Source organism: Poecilia latipinna, unplaced genomic scaffold, assembly GCF_001443285.1.
Source record: "Poecilia latipinna isolate Pla-1442-1.1 unplaced genomic scaffold, P_latipinna-1.0 Scaffold1283, whole genome shotgun sequence".
In the NCBI taxonomy this organism is placed as follows: domain Eukaryota; kingdom Metazoa; phylum Chordata; class Actinopteri; order Cyprinodontiformes; family Poeciliidae; genus Poecilia; species Poecilia latipinna.
In genome coordinates, this window is record NW_015113899.1 from 118,509 (window position 1) to 134,960 (window position 16,452).

General features: G+C 40.2%; 1 protein-coding gene across 4 annotated transcripts in view; it reads right to left on the bottom strand.

The window, feature by feature from the left end:
• The window catches only part of mrtfab (myocardin related transcription factor Ab), a 54,624-nt gene that overhangs the window by 11,247 nt on the left and 26,925 nt on the right, over positions 1 to 16,452 (bottom strand). For 3 of the 4 annotated variants that reach the window (XM_015054861.1, XM_015054863.1, XM_015054864.1), the window contains 7 exons: positions 8,700 to 8,765; positions 4,394 to 4,449; positions 4,026 to 4,101; positions 3,421 to 3,582; positions 1,063 to 1,226; positions 851 to 982; positions 48 to 116 (listed from right to left, as the gene is read on the bottom strand). In XM_015054861.1, the coding sequence (XP_014910347.1) occupies positions 48 to 116; positions 851 to 982; positions 1,063 to 1,226; positions 3,421 to 3,582; positions 4,026 to 4,101; positions 4,394 to 4,449; positions 8,700 to 8,765 (725 nt within the window). Of the gene's footprint in view, positions 1 to 47; positions 117 to 850; positions 983 to 1,062; positions 1,227 to 3,420; positions 3,583 to 4,025; positions 4,102 to 4,393; positions 4,450 to 8,699; positions 8,766 to 15,892; positions 16,418 to 16,452 lie in introns of those variants that run through there. The other variant, XM_015054862.1, reaches the window with a different exon arrangement.

Here is a 16,452-nt window from a genome sequence, read left to right on the forward strand (position 1 = left end):
AACATTAAAATCACAATTGAATGAAGAATAAAAAAGTCCTTCCTGACCTTAGGTTTGTTGTCCTTTGGTTTCTTTGATCTCTGTGGGGGGCGGTCTGAACTCATCTTAGCCTGGGACTGCGGGCAAAAATGGGATTTGGGGATGGAGGGAAGTCAACAAATTAAAAACTGAGGAAAGGCGAACCGGTAACACCAGCTCTAATAACAGAGATCACTTCAGAAATGATCAAATCTGAGGCAAGTTTGACACCAAATGCTTTAAGGGGTTGTATTATGGTTTTTCCAGGTGGATAATGCCATTTTACAGCACAATCAAGGAACTGTTACCATCAGTTATAAAAATGTTAAACGTATATAAATTTGACTTCATACTTTATCGGCTTGAAATTGGGCCTGTCTCTTTAAAAACTATTGCTTTTTCTGAAACTCTGCCTTCAGGAAGTCATCACAACATGGCTCCTCTTTAACCCTTTAACAACGTTTTTACCAGTGTTGCTCTGATAAGTAGCTCATATAATGAGCTCAGCAGGTGTGCAGTTCCACCAGGTGTTTGCTAATCGCTGCTGGCTAGTCTGAAAGAGCAGAATGGGCGAGTCACAGATGAGTGCTGCTCTGTGAGATAAAAAGCTTGAAAAATGTAGCTGCGAGGGGAGGAGCCATGTCTAGAAGGCAGGGTTAGGTCCACCCAGACATTTTGCACAGTTCCCACGGAGATGAAAGAATTTCTCAAACATGAATGGAAAACATCAAGGCAAAACTCCATGCATGTTTTTGATGAGGGAATAACGTTATAACATGATGATGTAAAAAAGTCTACCTTACATTACACTGTCCCTTTAAATGTTGCGTACCTTGAGGTGTCCAGAAGACAGGCGAGAGCTCAGCGCCAACCCATTTGTTATTTTTGGCAGTGGCGGGGAGTCCGACAAACTGACCAGAGGTGGAGGAGGCGGAGGAGGTGGAGGAGGGGGCTGTGTGAGAAACTGAAGACGTGGCTGTGGTTAACGGCGCGGAATCTCTCCCGTGATTTGCTTCATTCGGCTGGGAGGATGAGCTGTAATACCTGCGTGGGGGACATGTCCCCATCCTGGGCCAGCACGTGGGATGGGGACAGCTGCGTGACGGCGCTCAGCGGAGAGTCGTGATTGGCCAACTGGTCGGGTGACAGAGCGTCGCTGCTGTCTTCATCTAGAGAGGAGCTCTCCCCTCCGGCTCCCTTCGGGGAATCTGCAACGAAACGAGACGGATTCTTCAGGTTGCAGTAACAACAGCTGGACCTTCGTCTTCCTCAAACAAAATCCGAAAAATGTCGCAATGAAGTGACTTTAGAGAAGTTGGACAACATGTTGTGCTCTGTGGCTGCTCTGTCACAACGTGGCTGTGGTAATGCTTCAGCCAGAAGTGAGCGCTTTGTTTTTAACGCTGCAGCTTCCAGCAGGAGGATGAATCCTCCCGTGTTTCTATATCCAGCAGGGAGGGAAACCCTGGTTGTTCTTATTGCTTCTCTGACGTGAAGACAGAGTTTGTGGTGCAACAGGTCAGGAAGTCCTTGGTACACTGGCAGCAGCAGCCACTACAGGGTTAAAAATGCTCAGCACGAATACTCCTTCACCTTCTGGTGTCCAGAATGTGACACCATCTTCCTGGATCAGAAGGTTGGTCAAATCTCATGAATTTACAATAATAATAATAGTGGTTTAAGATTTGTGAACATAATTTTGTCACATTCTAATCACAAACGGTGTATTTTTGTGGGCTTTATGTAGAGATGCACCAATCAGATATCACATTTGTATCGTCTCCGATATTGAAAAAATTCTAGATCGGGTATCTGTGACGATGTTCTAACAGGGGAGATGTATTCCATCTAATTCTATACTTTGTGCTCTGAGCGACATCCTGCTTTTATTATTTTACGTTATATTTAGAATTCCTAATTGTACTTTCCGAATCATTTAAGAAAATATTTCCTGCACAAGGTCAACTTGTTTTCGTTTCAGTTTATTTACTTTGCATTGGCTGATTGCACTGACTGAACAAATTAAAGTTGTTTTTACGTTTGACCAAGCTCAGATATTGCTATTGGAAATTTTAAAAAGTTTATCAGTGCATTCCTAATTTATGTGCCAGAACAACAAAAGGAAAACGATATTTAGGATTTTCTGAACGCTCTACTTTGCAAAAAAAGCTGAAGCTCAGTGCGATTAGATACGGAACCTCTCTCAACAACACTTCTCATGCCTGGCCACAAATACACGACTGAATATAGGGGCATCCATGCAACATGGTGTGAACGATTTTATTTACCAATCAGTGGACATCTAAAGGAAACTTAAGAAAAGTAACTAAGTAGTTTTGAATCCATTTTGCGTAATCTGGTTCTTTGGAAGGTTGTGTATCAAATAACTACTAAAACAATGTATGTTTTAGAAGCTTTTCCATTGAATAAATTGCATCGAACTTCTAAAAGTAGCAGTTACATTCTTAGAAATGTAACTTTTTTCTTGTCATTAAGGTGGAATTTTTTTTTTTTTTTGCACTGCAAAACCACAAAACTCTACCAAGAATTTCTGGTGTAGTTTCTAGTAAGACAAAACTAACCTACAAGTAACTTTTCAGCAAGATATAGGAGCTTGTTCAAGGATAATAGTTTATTGATATTTATGAATAAGTGGTAGTTCCACTGGCAGATTGTTTCAGATGGGAAAAAGCTCCTATTCTGTTGAAAAGTTACCTTTAAGTTAGTTTTGTCTTATTTTCAGTAAACTAAAAAATTTGCAATAGAAAGTAGACCAAAAATATTCTGTAAGATGTAATAGTTATATCAACATCCCACAGAAGAAAATATATCCATCCTCTTTTTACAAAGGTTTTTGTGTTTGACTAGGTTTTAACATTCAAAATCTAAAAATATATTTAAAAAGAAAATTGTGGGGGGTTTTTTTAATGACAAATTTGCTATGGTAAATATCATAAATGAAAGCCGTCCGTCTTCTTTTCAAAACTTCAAGTAACTTTTACGGTGCAGAACAAGTTTTGTTCATCTGGTCTGAGGGTTGAAATGGTTCTTTGGATTGTTAAGCCTGCAGACCTCTGGTCAACTATATCCAACGCTAATGAGATCCACCAAAGCTTGGAGTTGCAAGTCTTGGTGCAGGTTTATGGCCGATAACCAACCTTTAAAAAGCCTGACTTCGTTTTCGGCCTACACCCATTTCTTCTTTTGAATATAGCAACAAACTCAGCAAGCTGGCAACAGAGGGATGACTGTTGATAACAAGTTTAACCCTGTTTATAAGGTCACCAAGTGTGAAAAAAGGTCTATGAACGGGAAATGATTAATCTGTGTACATCTGAGGTATGTAGCAAAATAAACTTTCATTTATTAAACTTAGTGTTTTCAGTGTGCGTCGGCAGTTACCCAGCAGCGAGGACTGCAGAGGGCAGCTGACAGACAGGATGTTCTTGTGGACCAGCTCAATGGGACCGGGCCGGTGAGAGATCTTGTCATTGAGGTCATCGGCCAGCCGCGCCCGCTTCAGCTTCAGCTGCTTGGCCTGCAGGGACGGCTCTGCCGACGTCTCTGTGGAGGACGCAGAAAAGAAAAATCACCAGCTGATTGGTTGTGTTCTGCAGAACGACTGAGATCCACCCAGGTGAGTGAGCTTGTGCTTCTTTCACAATGGGAAATGACAAGGAGTTTCTTTTAAAAGTCTTGCAGAAGAATTGTTAAAGAAACACTGCTAAAAGGAAGTTAGGTTTCTGAAGATTGCAGATATTGAGCAGCTAGGGGCCTGCGCCACTTCCTTTATTTGATTTCAAACTGAGTTTAAAACCAAAAGAACAAAATATACAGATGGTTGGTGCCGATAAAAGCAAAAGCAATCGACGTCATTAACCCAATTAAGACTGGATCTATTGAATCCTTTTAAGAACCGAGACATGATTCTTGCAGAGAAATAAGCAGAATTACATAAAAGCTTAAGCTGAGTTTTAAACATTTTCTCATTTTTCTCGTATGCTCACCCTCCAGAATGTGCATCCTGACCAGCTCAGAGCGCTCCGGACGACTCCGGATCTTCCTCTTCAGGTAGTCCTCAGTCTGAAAACGAGCAAATAACATAAATTTGCTAGGTGGTACAGGGCAAACATACAGTGCAAAGCCTTTTCTTCCAGAGAAGAAAGTGCACACTTCCAACACTTTGTTTCAACCTTTACAAACCAGAAACTGTTTGTCACAACTCTACTTTAACCTCCCTGCTAAATGCTCATTGATATTACCACCAATAATCCAAACAGCCTCTAATCAATCACTTATTCTGCAGGAAAGAAAAGGAGTCATTTTGTGCATAAAGCTGCTGCCTCAGTAGAGGAAACCCACGGCGACTGCTCACCCTCGCTCGCTCCAGACTCCTCCGCTGTTCGTGAAAGGCTGCAGGGCTCTTCAGGGCTGCATGGAGAAGCAGGATGAAAAAAAAAAAAAAAAGAAAAAAAAAAAAAGACAAAACACAAAACAGCAGATAAGACGACACTCGGACTGGGATGACTGGCAGCTCTCGCTTCAACGAGCGAGAACGCACAGCGCTCCGGCTAAACAGCGAGTCAAAGCAGAAGTAGCTGCAGTAGGGAAGGTCAGAAGTGCTAATTCAAACCACAGACTAATGACATTTCAGCTGAAACCTTAAAGATGTCTGCTACAGGATCCCCACAATATGATGCTGCCACCAGCAGCAATTTGGACTGTTAGTCGGTAAATTACTAGGAGCACTTTAAGTGAAATCCTGAACTTAGATAGATTAATACCCAAAATAAGAGCTGGTTTAGCGAAACGAGATAAGAAATTAGCATATGGAGCTAACACTTCTAGCTAATGTCAGGTATTGAATTTATGTCGTTTTCACATTGAATTATCACGTCAAATTTTCTCTTCATTTAAGCCTGTCAGAATAAGCAATAAATAAATTAATCTGTATGATAAAATAAAAGGAGTGCAATAATTTTCATTCGGACAACAGTCGTTAAAGAGACGCTCCCCTTCAATGTAACATTTTAAGAATCAGCAAACAATTGACACCCAGCGTGAAGTAGTTAGCTCGCACTACCTGCCACTTTTGCCTGTCTTCCCTGTCTGAGCTGAATGGTGATTTCAAATGCAATTTTGGTTACAGAAACTTCAAAATCCACTGTAATTATTGACATTTTTGGTTATTTGTTCATTTGGAATGTTTTCTGAATTAATGCTGAATGTTCTTTAGAAGTAATTTTTTATATACATCTTTGAGTGGGGACTTGCATTAATAAGCAATTATTAATTATTATTATTATTATTATATTAGTTTAAAATGCTCTCAAAATGACAATATTATTATTTATCACAACCATTTCTGGGACAATTCATCATCCAGCAAATTTTGTTAACTTCATTGTTTAGTAGAAGCAGAAGCATAACAAAAAGAACCACAGTGTTAGCATAAGGATATTGGGAGGGCAGTGGCAGTTATGATGTAACGTAGCAAAGATCTGATTGGCCAACAGCTGGTGAAATCCCAGCCAAGGGTGTGTGAATGAGGACAGTGTGACTAGAGGCAACTGATGACTGGGTGGGGGATCTGAGGCAATCCGGATGACAACAGCTGAAGATTAAACAAACTTGCGTATAGGTAATCAAACAACAAAAGGTCAGGAGGTCAAAACGACACAAAGATAAAGTAATCTTTATTGAAACTTTGTTAAGCAAAAGAATTTGTTCTCTCACCGACTGGACAAGCAGTTGCTTTTTATTGTGAGTATAAGTGGTAGCATCCGTTTATGCTACCAAGGTTTCATAATTATTATTATTAAAAATAATAATTTTCTAAATTCATAGTAGACATTTTCTTTAGACAGACAAAATATTTCATGAGAATAGAAAAACATACTGGAGGGGTAAGTGGCCACAAAAAAATCACTGATTGGTGCATTTCAGCCAGTAATAAAAACCAGAATCAGAATCATATAGAACACTCCAAAACAGCAGCCTCCTCCTTTTGGGACAACTTGGTTAAATTGCTGAACGAGGAAAAGAAGAAGTGAAACGTTTCGGAACAGCTATTCCATGAACTAATTAGAGCTTTCACTTTCTTTCAATGCCCTCCATGTTCCTACGGACACACACAGCTCCACAGAACATCTTCTGGATGTTCAAATCCTAGAAAGATGTAATGCATCCAAGAACAGCTGATGCTGTTTGCATTGTTTAATTTCTGTTCACTTTCTAATGAACTCTTAAGCTTCACAATGACAGCGACTGGGTGGGCGTGGGTCAGCTACCAGAGTCAAGAATATTTCGACAGACTGTGGAAAGTTACTCATTCACACTAACCCCAGCTGCTAAAACCAAGGTGAAACCTTGATGCTGGTTCTCACCTTGAACTGCTTCCACCACTGCAATGATGCAATCATGCTTTTTTCATGTGAAAACATCAACAGCGATCAAGTAGCATAATCTAAAAGTCTGTTTGCAATTTTTTCAACAATATCCATACATAGATATGGCAACTCATTTGAATTGTGGTCGAATTTTTACTTAATAACTAAAGGGCTCATTTGATCCAAGATACCAAACGCTTAAGGCGAAATAACAGCAACAGATACAGTAGCCACATCTACAAAAGTTGAAGAAAACTGAATTATATGACAATTCCTGTTCAGCTTTGCACCTATAGGCAGAACAACGTCTCTGTGATCTCCCTTAAAGCTATGCCCTTCTTTAAATGTTTATTTATGCAGCCACCCTGGTCATAATGTTTTGCCTATGTTTTCCTTTTCCTATAGTAATGTGGAGAATGTGGATAAACATCATCTGGTTTAGATAAAAAAAAGTTGTCAAACAAATTACGGTTAGCCTTAAAAGTGTCACAGTGGTGTTCAAAGTAGGGGTCGGCATCCAGATGGAGGTCACAAACAAACAAATTTGGGGTCAAGCTAAGCAAATAAAATGGTAATTGTTTTCTGTATTTATGAGAGAAATAAACAACAAAAGACATTGCTTACAAATGCATGAGAACAATGCTGTTTTACTAAACCTGTGTAACTGAGCTACTAATAAACACATATATATTCAACCCATAGTCAGGAGTTTTTAATAACTGCCTTCAACCAGTCTCTGATTGAAGGCAGAGACTGGTTGAAATGATGTCTGTGTTAAAAAAGAAACAGAAACGTTATAAGTTGTTTCATCATCGTTTCTCTGTACCAGACCAATATCAGCTGATACTAAACCTCACATATCTGCATCAGGATAAAAGTGGATCGGTGCATCCCTAACTGCAACCACACAAAACTTGTTACTCACCAACATTGGCAACTGAAATTTTACTTTACTCCTGGAAATAAATCCTTAGGTTCATATCACGAGCTAAAACGTTTACAGAAATACTGCTTATAGTGACACTGTTGGATTGTATGGGGGTTTTCGCTTGAAACGAAAAATGAAAAATGGAAAAGAAAAGTCAACATATCAGTTAGCGTGCAGACTTAGCACAAAAAGATTTACAGTTTTTATGCAGGATGATAATCTGTGCGAAACTGATGGCCTCTGCTGGGCGGCTGTGGCTCAGAATGAGGAGAAGTCATCAGAAGATCAGTAGGGTGACTGCTTCAGACACAAATGTTTTTCAACCCCCCATCCCCCAAAGAAATCAAAATAAGCTCTGCTTAGAGTAAAGATCAAGACTAAAGAGAAGAAACAACTGAATGATAAGAGTTCTGACTGCATCAGGGCTAAGAAGCTCTGAAATAGTCCTTTGCTCTAAAATGTGAACACGCAAGCACTTCATGCAGACATAAAAATAAAAAAGGGGTTTTTCTAGTTTACCCCTTCTTTTAATAGCTGCTTTTAAACTGTCTGGTCATGCTAAATAAAGCCATGGTAAACAGTAAATATTAACTTCTCTGTACATCTCTCCACACTGAGATCACACACAGAAGATGCAGTTAACACATTCTTGGTGTGCAACACTGACCGCTGCCTTCGACTTTAGACCTGAACTAAAACGCTTGATAAAAAAAAATTTAATAAAATGGCACTCTTTATGTCGAAACTAACAGGAAAAAAAAAAACATGAACCAACTGCCTCTTGTGTTGTGTGTAACTCATGAAACAGGAAGTGCCTGGAGAAGAAGAGGAAGCTGCCCTATTTGATAACACAAATTGGTGCAGAAAGACGCAATGTGTGCGATGTATGCGGAATGTACTTATTCATACCGATAACACAGATAGGGGCCAACATCTTCAGAAGAGAAGTGAAGAGAGGAAACTGCGATCTGACTGTTCGCAAAATGTCATTGAAGGCTGGAGGTTTGAGTTCGCAACATCAAATAGTCGAATTAAAGACGGAATTAAATTGTAATGTAACAAAATGCTCAACAGTGCCAATATGCAGCGCATACTGATACAGGAAATAGAAAAAGCTAAACCCATGACCTCAGTTTAGGGACACGGAAACACTACCTGAGGCACATCAGGAGGTAATAACCCCCCGCCCCAAAAAAGCAGAAATTCACCAACATTTGTCTTAAGGTAACACTGATTATGCATGAGGTTTTCTAAGGAATTAAACTGCATCATCTGCATACAGTCAGATGTGAAGGAACACAATGCAAGTTCAGCGAAACAGACAAGAAAACGGCGCAGTTTAGAGATTCAAAATGTGAACTTACGTGGCATGATCCCCTGGCTGACCAGCTCCTCTCGAGTGCGTCTCTGCTGAAGTTTGAGCTGGAGGACTGCATGGATCCAGAGATGGTGAGGAGAGAGAAGAGAAGAGAAGAAGAGAGTCAGTCACAACCGGCAAACGGAGGAAACCGCAGAGATGGAACTCTGAGCAAGGTCAGCAATCCATCCGTCGAATTCACTCGAATAAATGTGGTCGAACCGAGTTAAGGAGGACCTGCACTCTCCGCTAGCCAGCTCATCCTCCCAGTTCCCCCTTCTTCATTTTCTCTCTCTTTTTTTTTTTTTGAAGTCAAACAGAAAGCGGGTACAAAGTGGGTGTAGACAGACTACTATGCACTTCCTGTTTCTAGGGGGTTTTCTTTTTTTTTTTTTCCTCTATCAGGAGTTTTCAGATGTGTGAAAAAAAAACTCATTATGCATCAAAGAAATGAAAAGCAACTACAACCTAAAAGATCAAAGAAAGTAGGACCGGAAAAAAAACAACCTGACATGCTGGATTGTAAGCAGACCAGTTCTGATTAACAGGTAGATGTAGCATGTGGGCTGACTGCAGCGTCATTTCAAAACAGGAAGTACTCGTTACATAACTGAGCAGCAAACAGAAGGAGCTCTGGAGAAAATAATGCTTGGCAAATGGAGCGGGACCTTGTTTAACCGTTTTGTACGCAGCGTGAAGATCATTGATAGTTCTTCAAACTGGCAATGAAAATAGATAAATTTTTTATTAGGTCAGCAACATGAAACTTGATTATGATAACATCTGATTGTGTATATAAACTGAATTTCATCCTTCACCGCGATACAGAAAAAAAAACAAAAGTGATGCCGACTGATTATAAACTAGTGACTGAAAGAAATTTGCGTGAAGCAGCGAACACACTCGTTTATTAACCAATACTGTGATGGTGAGTGTGTTAATCTTGGCACACTGTTGGGTCCATTTTGGTGACTCTTATTTTGAAGTATGAAAGGAAGTTGCTCTTTAACTACCCTGTTGTGTTGACAGAGGAACCATTGTTTTCCCCAGTGTATTATTAGCCTGTTGGGCCACCAGGCTTTACTTTCCTCCCCACCAGGCTAAGTATTTATTTATTTATTTTATTCAAATAGAGTAATTCATAAAAAAATTTAAATTTTAGTTTTAACAAAAAAAAAAAAAAATGTGACTTCATCTTGTTCTTGAACACATCATCGTGGATGGATAGTTATAGCCAAAATTAAAGGATCAATGCTGGTACAGTTGCACTCTGATCAAAATAAACAGGTCTTGTTTTGTGTGCATCATCTTTCCCCGCTGGTGTAATGTGTGTGTGTGCGTGTATATATATGCAGTAGGACACACTGCTGAAGACTCCCAAGCATTTGTGGTCAGCCGTTATGTCTGCTACTTTGAGGACACCCTGCACCTGTCCCTTCCCACTTATAAAGCAACGTCATTGGTTAGCTAACCAGTTAGCTGCTGCTATCACAACAATTCAGGGCTGGCGTGCAACACCGAAAGCCCTATGAATTACTGTGAGCTCTAAGGCCTCTTGATGTCATTCCTAGGCTCTTACGGTCATCACCGGATATCCCGGCGCCCCTCTTATTTTAACAAGTGTGCATGCTTTACATCCTGGGTCATTAGTCGAACACCAGAGACTCTTCCCTGGAAGCAGAAACATGCCAGTGACATTAAAACAAATCTGGACTTGAAGATTGGGACTCAATCTTATTCGCCTCCTTCACAGGCAAATAAAAACATAAGGGAGCTCTGACACGTCGGTGCAAACCGATGATGGCATGGTGGATACGCTGTACTTCCAGGGAAGAAGTTTATTCTGGGAAAGAGAATCCTACACTTCCCCTCTATTCTTATCTCACCATACACCCCTCCTTACAGTCAATAACTTATTTATCCTCTCCAGCTCTCTTTCGTCTCCTTTCTTTATTCCTACAGTTTAATCAAGAGAGGGTATTTCAAGGCCAAGTCTGTTTATTCCAGAAATACTAGCTTGAAGAGGCCAATGATGAGAAGAAAGCAATAAAAACAAACCACAAGTGACTGTAACACTTCAGGTATCAACAAAGCAAAGCCGCCGTAGAGCCAAACAGATCCAGTGAGAACACTTCGTTTTCAGCTGGAGCACTAAAGACAAAACATATGACGACTGTAAAGTGTTTGTCCTCAAGTCTTAGCATAAACTCTACACGGGTATCAGAAGTTAAAAGGAAACTCTGTACTGATGGGGAATTTGCATGCAGGGAGGGCAGTCCACCTTGGACTTGTTCTCGTCTTGCTACTACATCAAACTTCTACATACTTTATTTGGATTTCAGATGATAGACCAACAGTCTTTTCTTGTGTACATCTCTACCGGCTTTGCTACAGACGGAAGGTTTTGCCCGTTCTTCCTCACAAAATGGCTCAAGCTTGGTCAGATTGGATGGAGAGCATCTGTGAATGTCAAATTTCAAGTCTTGCCACAGATTCTCAGTTGGATTTAAGTCTGAACATTGACTAGGCCATTCAACCACATGAGTATACTGTGATCTAAACTATTCCATTGAAGAACTGGCTACATGATCAGAATGTTTAACATGTTTCTCCAAGGACTGCCCAGTGTTTAGCTCTAACCATGTCCAATAAACTCCCTGCTAAAGAAAAACATTCAAACAGCATTATATCATCCCCACTACATCACACACCATCCTCACCATGTTTCACAGTCATGCGTAGTGTAATTTTTCTCCTACATATAGCATTTTGCATGTAGGCAAATTGTGGATCACCTTCCATGTGGTTGATGTGTTCCTTATCTCAGCAGTGGATCTCTACAGAATGACCACAAACCTTCAGCTGCCTCTCTGATCAATGTCCTACTTGACTCAACTATAAGTTCAGGTTAACTCCCATGTCCTGGTGCTGATATCGAACTGATACAATGTCAGCACGACTCATACGTTTTTAACTTGTTTTGTAGCATGGAATGTTAGAAAACGTGGCTCTACTCAAACAGAGAGCAATAGTCAACAACAGTAGACATGAGAACGACTGACCTGTTTATTATTATCCAATGGGTCTGAGTGCAGGATACAAGCACTGCTGGATAGAAACGCTGGGCCAAATGCTGGTAATTAGATGCTTATATCGGAGATTTTAGATGCAGGCTGATGTAGTCAGATACTCATTTTTTTGGGCTGACATCAGACCAACATCTATGGTATATTGAATTGGGTCACCCTTAATGGTTCCGTTATTCCCCTTTGAATTTTGGATGACAGATAAAGCAGTCTTGTAAATTAAATTACACACAGATGAACTCTATGTCCAAGGGGTGTCCTTATTGCAGTTTTCTGGCCGATTAAGATTTTTATCTGAAAAGCTGTTAAATTTAGCAACAAAGTTGCTGAGTTGGCAATACTGGGTTGACTATCATTACCTGGGTTGACCCGGTGGGTTGGTTTGTCTGTCAGTCCTCTCTCACAGCAGAACCGAAGGGGACAGTGGCTGATTTTCAGATGCTTGTGGAGGTAGATAAGATTGATAAGATCGGTTTCACGTGCAAGTATCGGTCGATCGACGGAGCACCCCTACTATTTATATTCTTTATATTTATATTCTTTAAAAGGCAAAACACTGGATTTTAATTAAAGAGAACTTAAGAGAGTAAAGAGAACTTAATTCAAATGTATGCCACCTTTTACAGATTTAGAAAAGAATAGAAACAAAAAACTATTATTTTGCTTCCCCTTTGCAGTTATGCACTACATTGAGTTGGTCTATCACATAAATGAAACACTGACCAACATATTTGACATGTATTAATGTTTGTGATGATAAAACTCATCAAAATGTAATTCTTGCTTCTTGTTTTCTCAATTGTTGACTTTGTATTTGTGTGTTTTTGATATACAGCGCTTTGAACTGCCTTGTTGCTAAAACATGCCATTCAAATAAACCTGATTGATAACGTCCCAATAAAGTTAAAGACTTTCAAAAGGTATGAATACTTTCGGGCAGAAGATGTGCTCTTTATGCTTTGTGGATATGAAGAAAGAGACCCAGTATACTCTCTCAGACTTAACCAGGTTTGAAGGCCATTTTAGTTAAATTGGGAAAAGGACAAAAAGGGCAGTGGGGATTTTTATTGGGATTCTGGGACACCGGCAACGCTCCTTCGCTGCTGTAGTCACAACAAGCTGCAGCGAAGGAGCTCAGAGGGCACGATTCACAGCCTCAAGGAGCTGCAGAGGAAACGACAGTAGACCACAGTCTCAGCGTTTTCTAAAAGAGCAACAGGATGTCATCTTTTCACTACCATGTCTCAAAATTCTAATTCTTCACACTAAAAGGAGCTTGTAGAGCTTTCTGATAGATATAACTGTACAAATAAAGTACAAAATATATTTTTGATGAAACAAACTTGGGAGAGTGATTGTGTTGCAATCACTTCAGAAAAGTCTGAGATGATTAAAGGGCCCAGAAAGGAACACTGCAAAAACACAAAATCTCACCAAATATTTTTGCTCTAGTTTCTAGCGCAAATATCTTAATATATGTGAAACAAGACAAAACTAAATTACACAGCACTTTTTGGCAAGATATAGGAGCTTGTTTTAAGTCAGTAAGTACTTAATGTTGATGAAATAGCACTAGTTCAACTGTCTTGTTATAAGATTATTTCACTTATAACAAGACATTTTCCCCATGTTATAAGTGAAACATGGGGCATTCTCTGCCAATGGAACTAATACTTTATCATCAATACGGAAAAATTTTTGATTTAAAATAAGCTCCTATATATTGCTGAAAAGTTTCTTGTAAGTTAGTTTTTCTTAATTCTATTGTACCAAGATACGATTCGAAGCTCGGCCAGTAATATTTGGCAGGATTTTGTTTTGCAGTGTTCTTTTTGTAAAGCACAGTTTCCACCATAACAAGTAAAGTACATCTAAATTTAAGTCAATAACTCATTAATATTGTTGAAATCTACCAGTTCGTTTGCAGATTATTTCATTTAGAACATGGATTATTTCACTTCTAAAAGTGAAATAATCTGTTTTTTCATCAATATTAAGGAGTTACTGACTTAAAAACAGCTTTGATGGCTTGCTGAAAAGTTACTTGTATGTTAACTTTGTCATATTTCAAGTGTACTAAGATATTTGTAGTCGACCAAAAAAAAAAAAAAAAGCACTTAGTAAGATTTAGTGTTTTTGCAGCGAAGAGCCAACTGGGTTAATCCTGCGGCGCCGACGTCTCAGTAGATCTGATGCCTGAGTTTGTCACCGGCGACAGGAAAAGAGGACCGAGGAAGTGAGCAAGCATCACAATCTCAGAGATACGATTGGCTGGGTGACGTTTTGGCACCTCCACTGGAAATACTCAGCTAAAAAAGACGAGCCCGTGCATGAGCTCATCTGTTGTACGTTCTGTCGGGAGTCTACCGCACGGCTAACATTCCACACACAACACAGCAGGGCAGCTAGAGGGCAGGAGCAAGGCCAGGTTGAGGGCGCACACACACACACACACACACCTGTCAGTGGCTCCTACTGCGTCACGCTGCCGCACCGTGGCGACAATAAAGGGAGGCGAGCTGAATACAGATCAACTTAAAAGTTCAACTCCCAGCTCTGCCAGACTGCGTTTGGGTTCAGCTTTCTGTGAACGGATCATGTCAGATGATAAAGCAAAACACGACTCCTCTCTGCTTCTCCTCCGTCTTCAGTGGTTCTAACCTCACAGGAATGCTTTGTGTCATCTGTGCTTCTGGCTCGTGCTCGTAATGAATGTTGGTTATAAACAGTTCTTTCTGCAGCATTTACGCAGATCGGACCAAATTAGGGGGTGTTAGGAGAACATTTTTTTTTTCTTTTTGTTTGTGAAAAATAATTTTAAAAAAGCATGTTGGTTGACTCGCTGCCAAAAAGCATCATTTTTTGTGACATCAGTGGCATCTAAACTAAAATAAAGAGGAAGTATTAGTTTTACTGTCATTTTCAATACTTCCTTATGTGCTTAAAGCAGCTGGGGGAAAATAAACAGTCAATTTAACAGTTTTATTTAGTAGTATGTATGTACCCACTTGTAGTTTTGTTTGTTTTAGTGATCTAAAGCCGTTATGTTTTTATGATAAAGTTCCTCTTCAGTCATGCATCCACCAACGTGACTTAAAAACTTCCCTGATGGACTGGAGATGACTCACAATTTAATTAATCTTTATCTGGATCCAAAACACACTCAGAACTCCCATACAAAAGTATTCACACCCAGTATGTTTCATTTCATTTTGCCATGTTAAAACTACAAACTTCTATGGATCTTATTTTGATTTTGTGTGACATTTCTTAATGAAGTGGAAATAAAATAGCTCATTTTAAAATACGAGCTCCGGGTGTCATTATCCTTCTTGAAAAGATTCCCACAGCATGATGCTGCTGCCACCGTGTTTCATGTGAACAAGAAACTTCAAGGGCACGTTTCTTCTTCTTCACAATATGAAAACAAAACTGGAGTGAAGTCAAATTTTAGTGTAGGATTTCTCTTTTGCAAAAGACTAAAAGTAATTTTTGCCCCTAGGGCTCAACCTGCACGTTTGTTTTGGTTGCATTTACCCAGAATGCTCTGTGCTTTCGTCCACTTCCTGCTTTTGAAGCGGTCCAATGCCCACTCCAAATGTGTTTGAATACACATATGTATTCAAACTGTGCCACAGTTCACTTCAAACGAACAGAGACAGGTTTTAGGTGGACCAGAGTTCGCTTTTTTGGTCTGCATCCATTCGATTACGAATTCCTATGTCCAAAAACGAACCAGAATTTCTAGGCAAACAGACTAGAGTTCGATTTAATCGGACAAGCTGGGCTGGTCTATGCATCATTGACTCAATTTCCAAAACGGCCCACATTGGTTTGGCAAATCATGTAAAACTCCAATAAAATGTATGAAACTCTGTAATGATGTGTCAAAGTATATACAACCCTGTTCTCCTGAACACATATCTGCAAACATCCGTGTCCACAAGAGTTTCTGTTTTATCTAACCCAGTAAACCAAATGTCTTATCTTTAACAAAACCTCATAAACTACTCATATGAAGCCATAAAGTTCCGATAACTCAAATCACAACCCAGGCACATAAACACAAACTGTCTCGGTTTAGTGTGCGTGTTTGAATCTGCGGGTCTCCCACCTTCCTTCAGGCTGTGGTAGACCAGTCTCTCCTGATCCATCTTCAAGCATGCCTTCTCCATGTCATCTGCCATTGGGGGAGAGTCCATAGGGGAGGGTTTAAAAGACAGGCAATGGTTGGTGTCCAACATCATCACTCAGAACAGAGATCAATTCTTTGGTAAGCAGTGATCATCGCTTGTGGAGATTTCTGAATCCCGGACGTGTCCAACGGACGGATGAATTCAAAAGACTCCAGTCGGAGTTAAAGGAGGTTTGCTGCTAAACAGCAGCAGAAAAGGGAAGGACAGCGCTACGGCTCAGGCTGTCCCCCGTATCAGAGTGATCGATTGGTCCGCCTCAGCCTCCCCTCTCCTCTCCTCCCGTTTTCCCTTCTTCCTGCCGATCGCTTGCCGGCGAGTCACGACAGCGCCGCTCCTGCGGTTTTCCCCCAGAGCCGGGTTGAAGGACTCAGCATGGGCGAGTCGCGGAGAGTAAAGTGGAGGGGAAAAGAAGAAAGGAAAAAAAAAAAAAAAAAAAAAAAAGGCAGCGGGTGAGGGAGGGAGGGAGGGAGGGGACCCG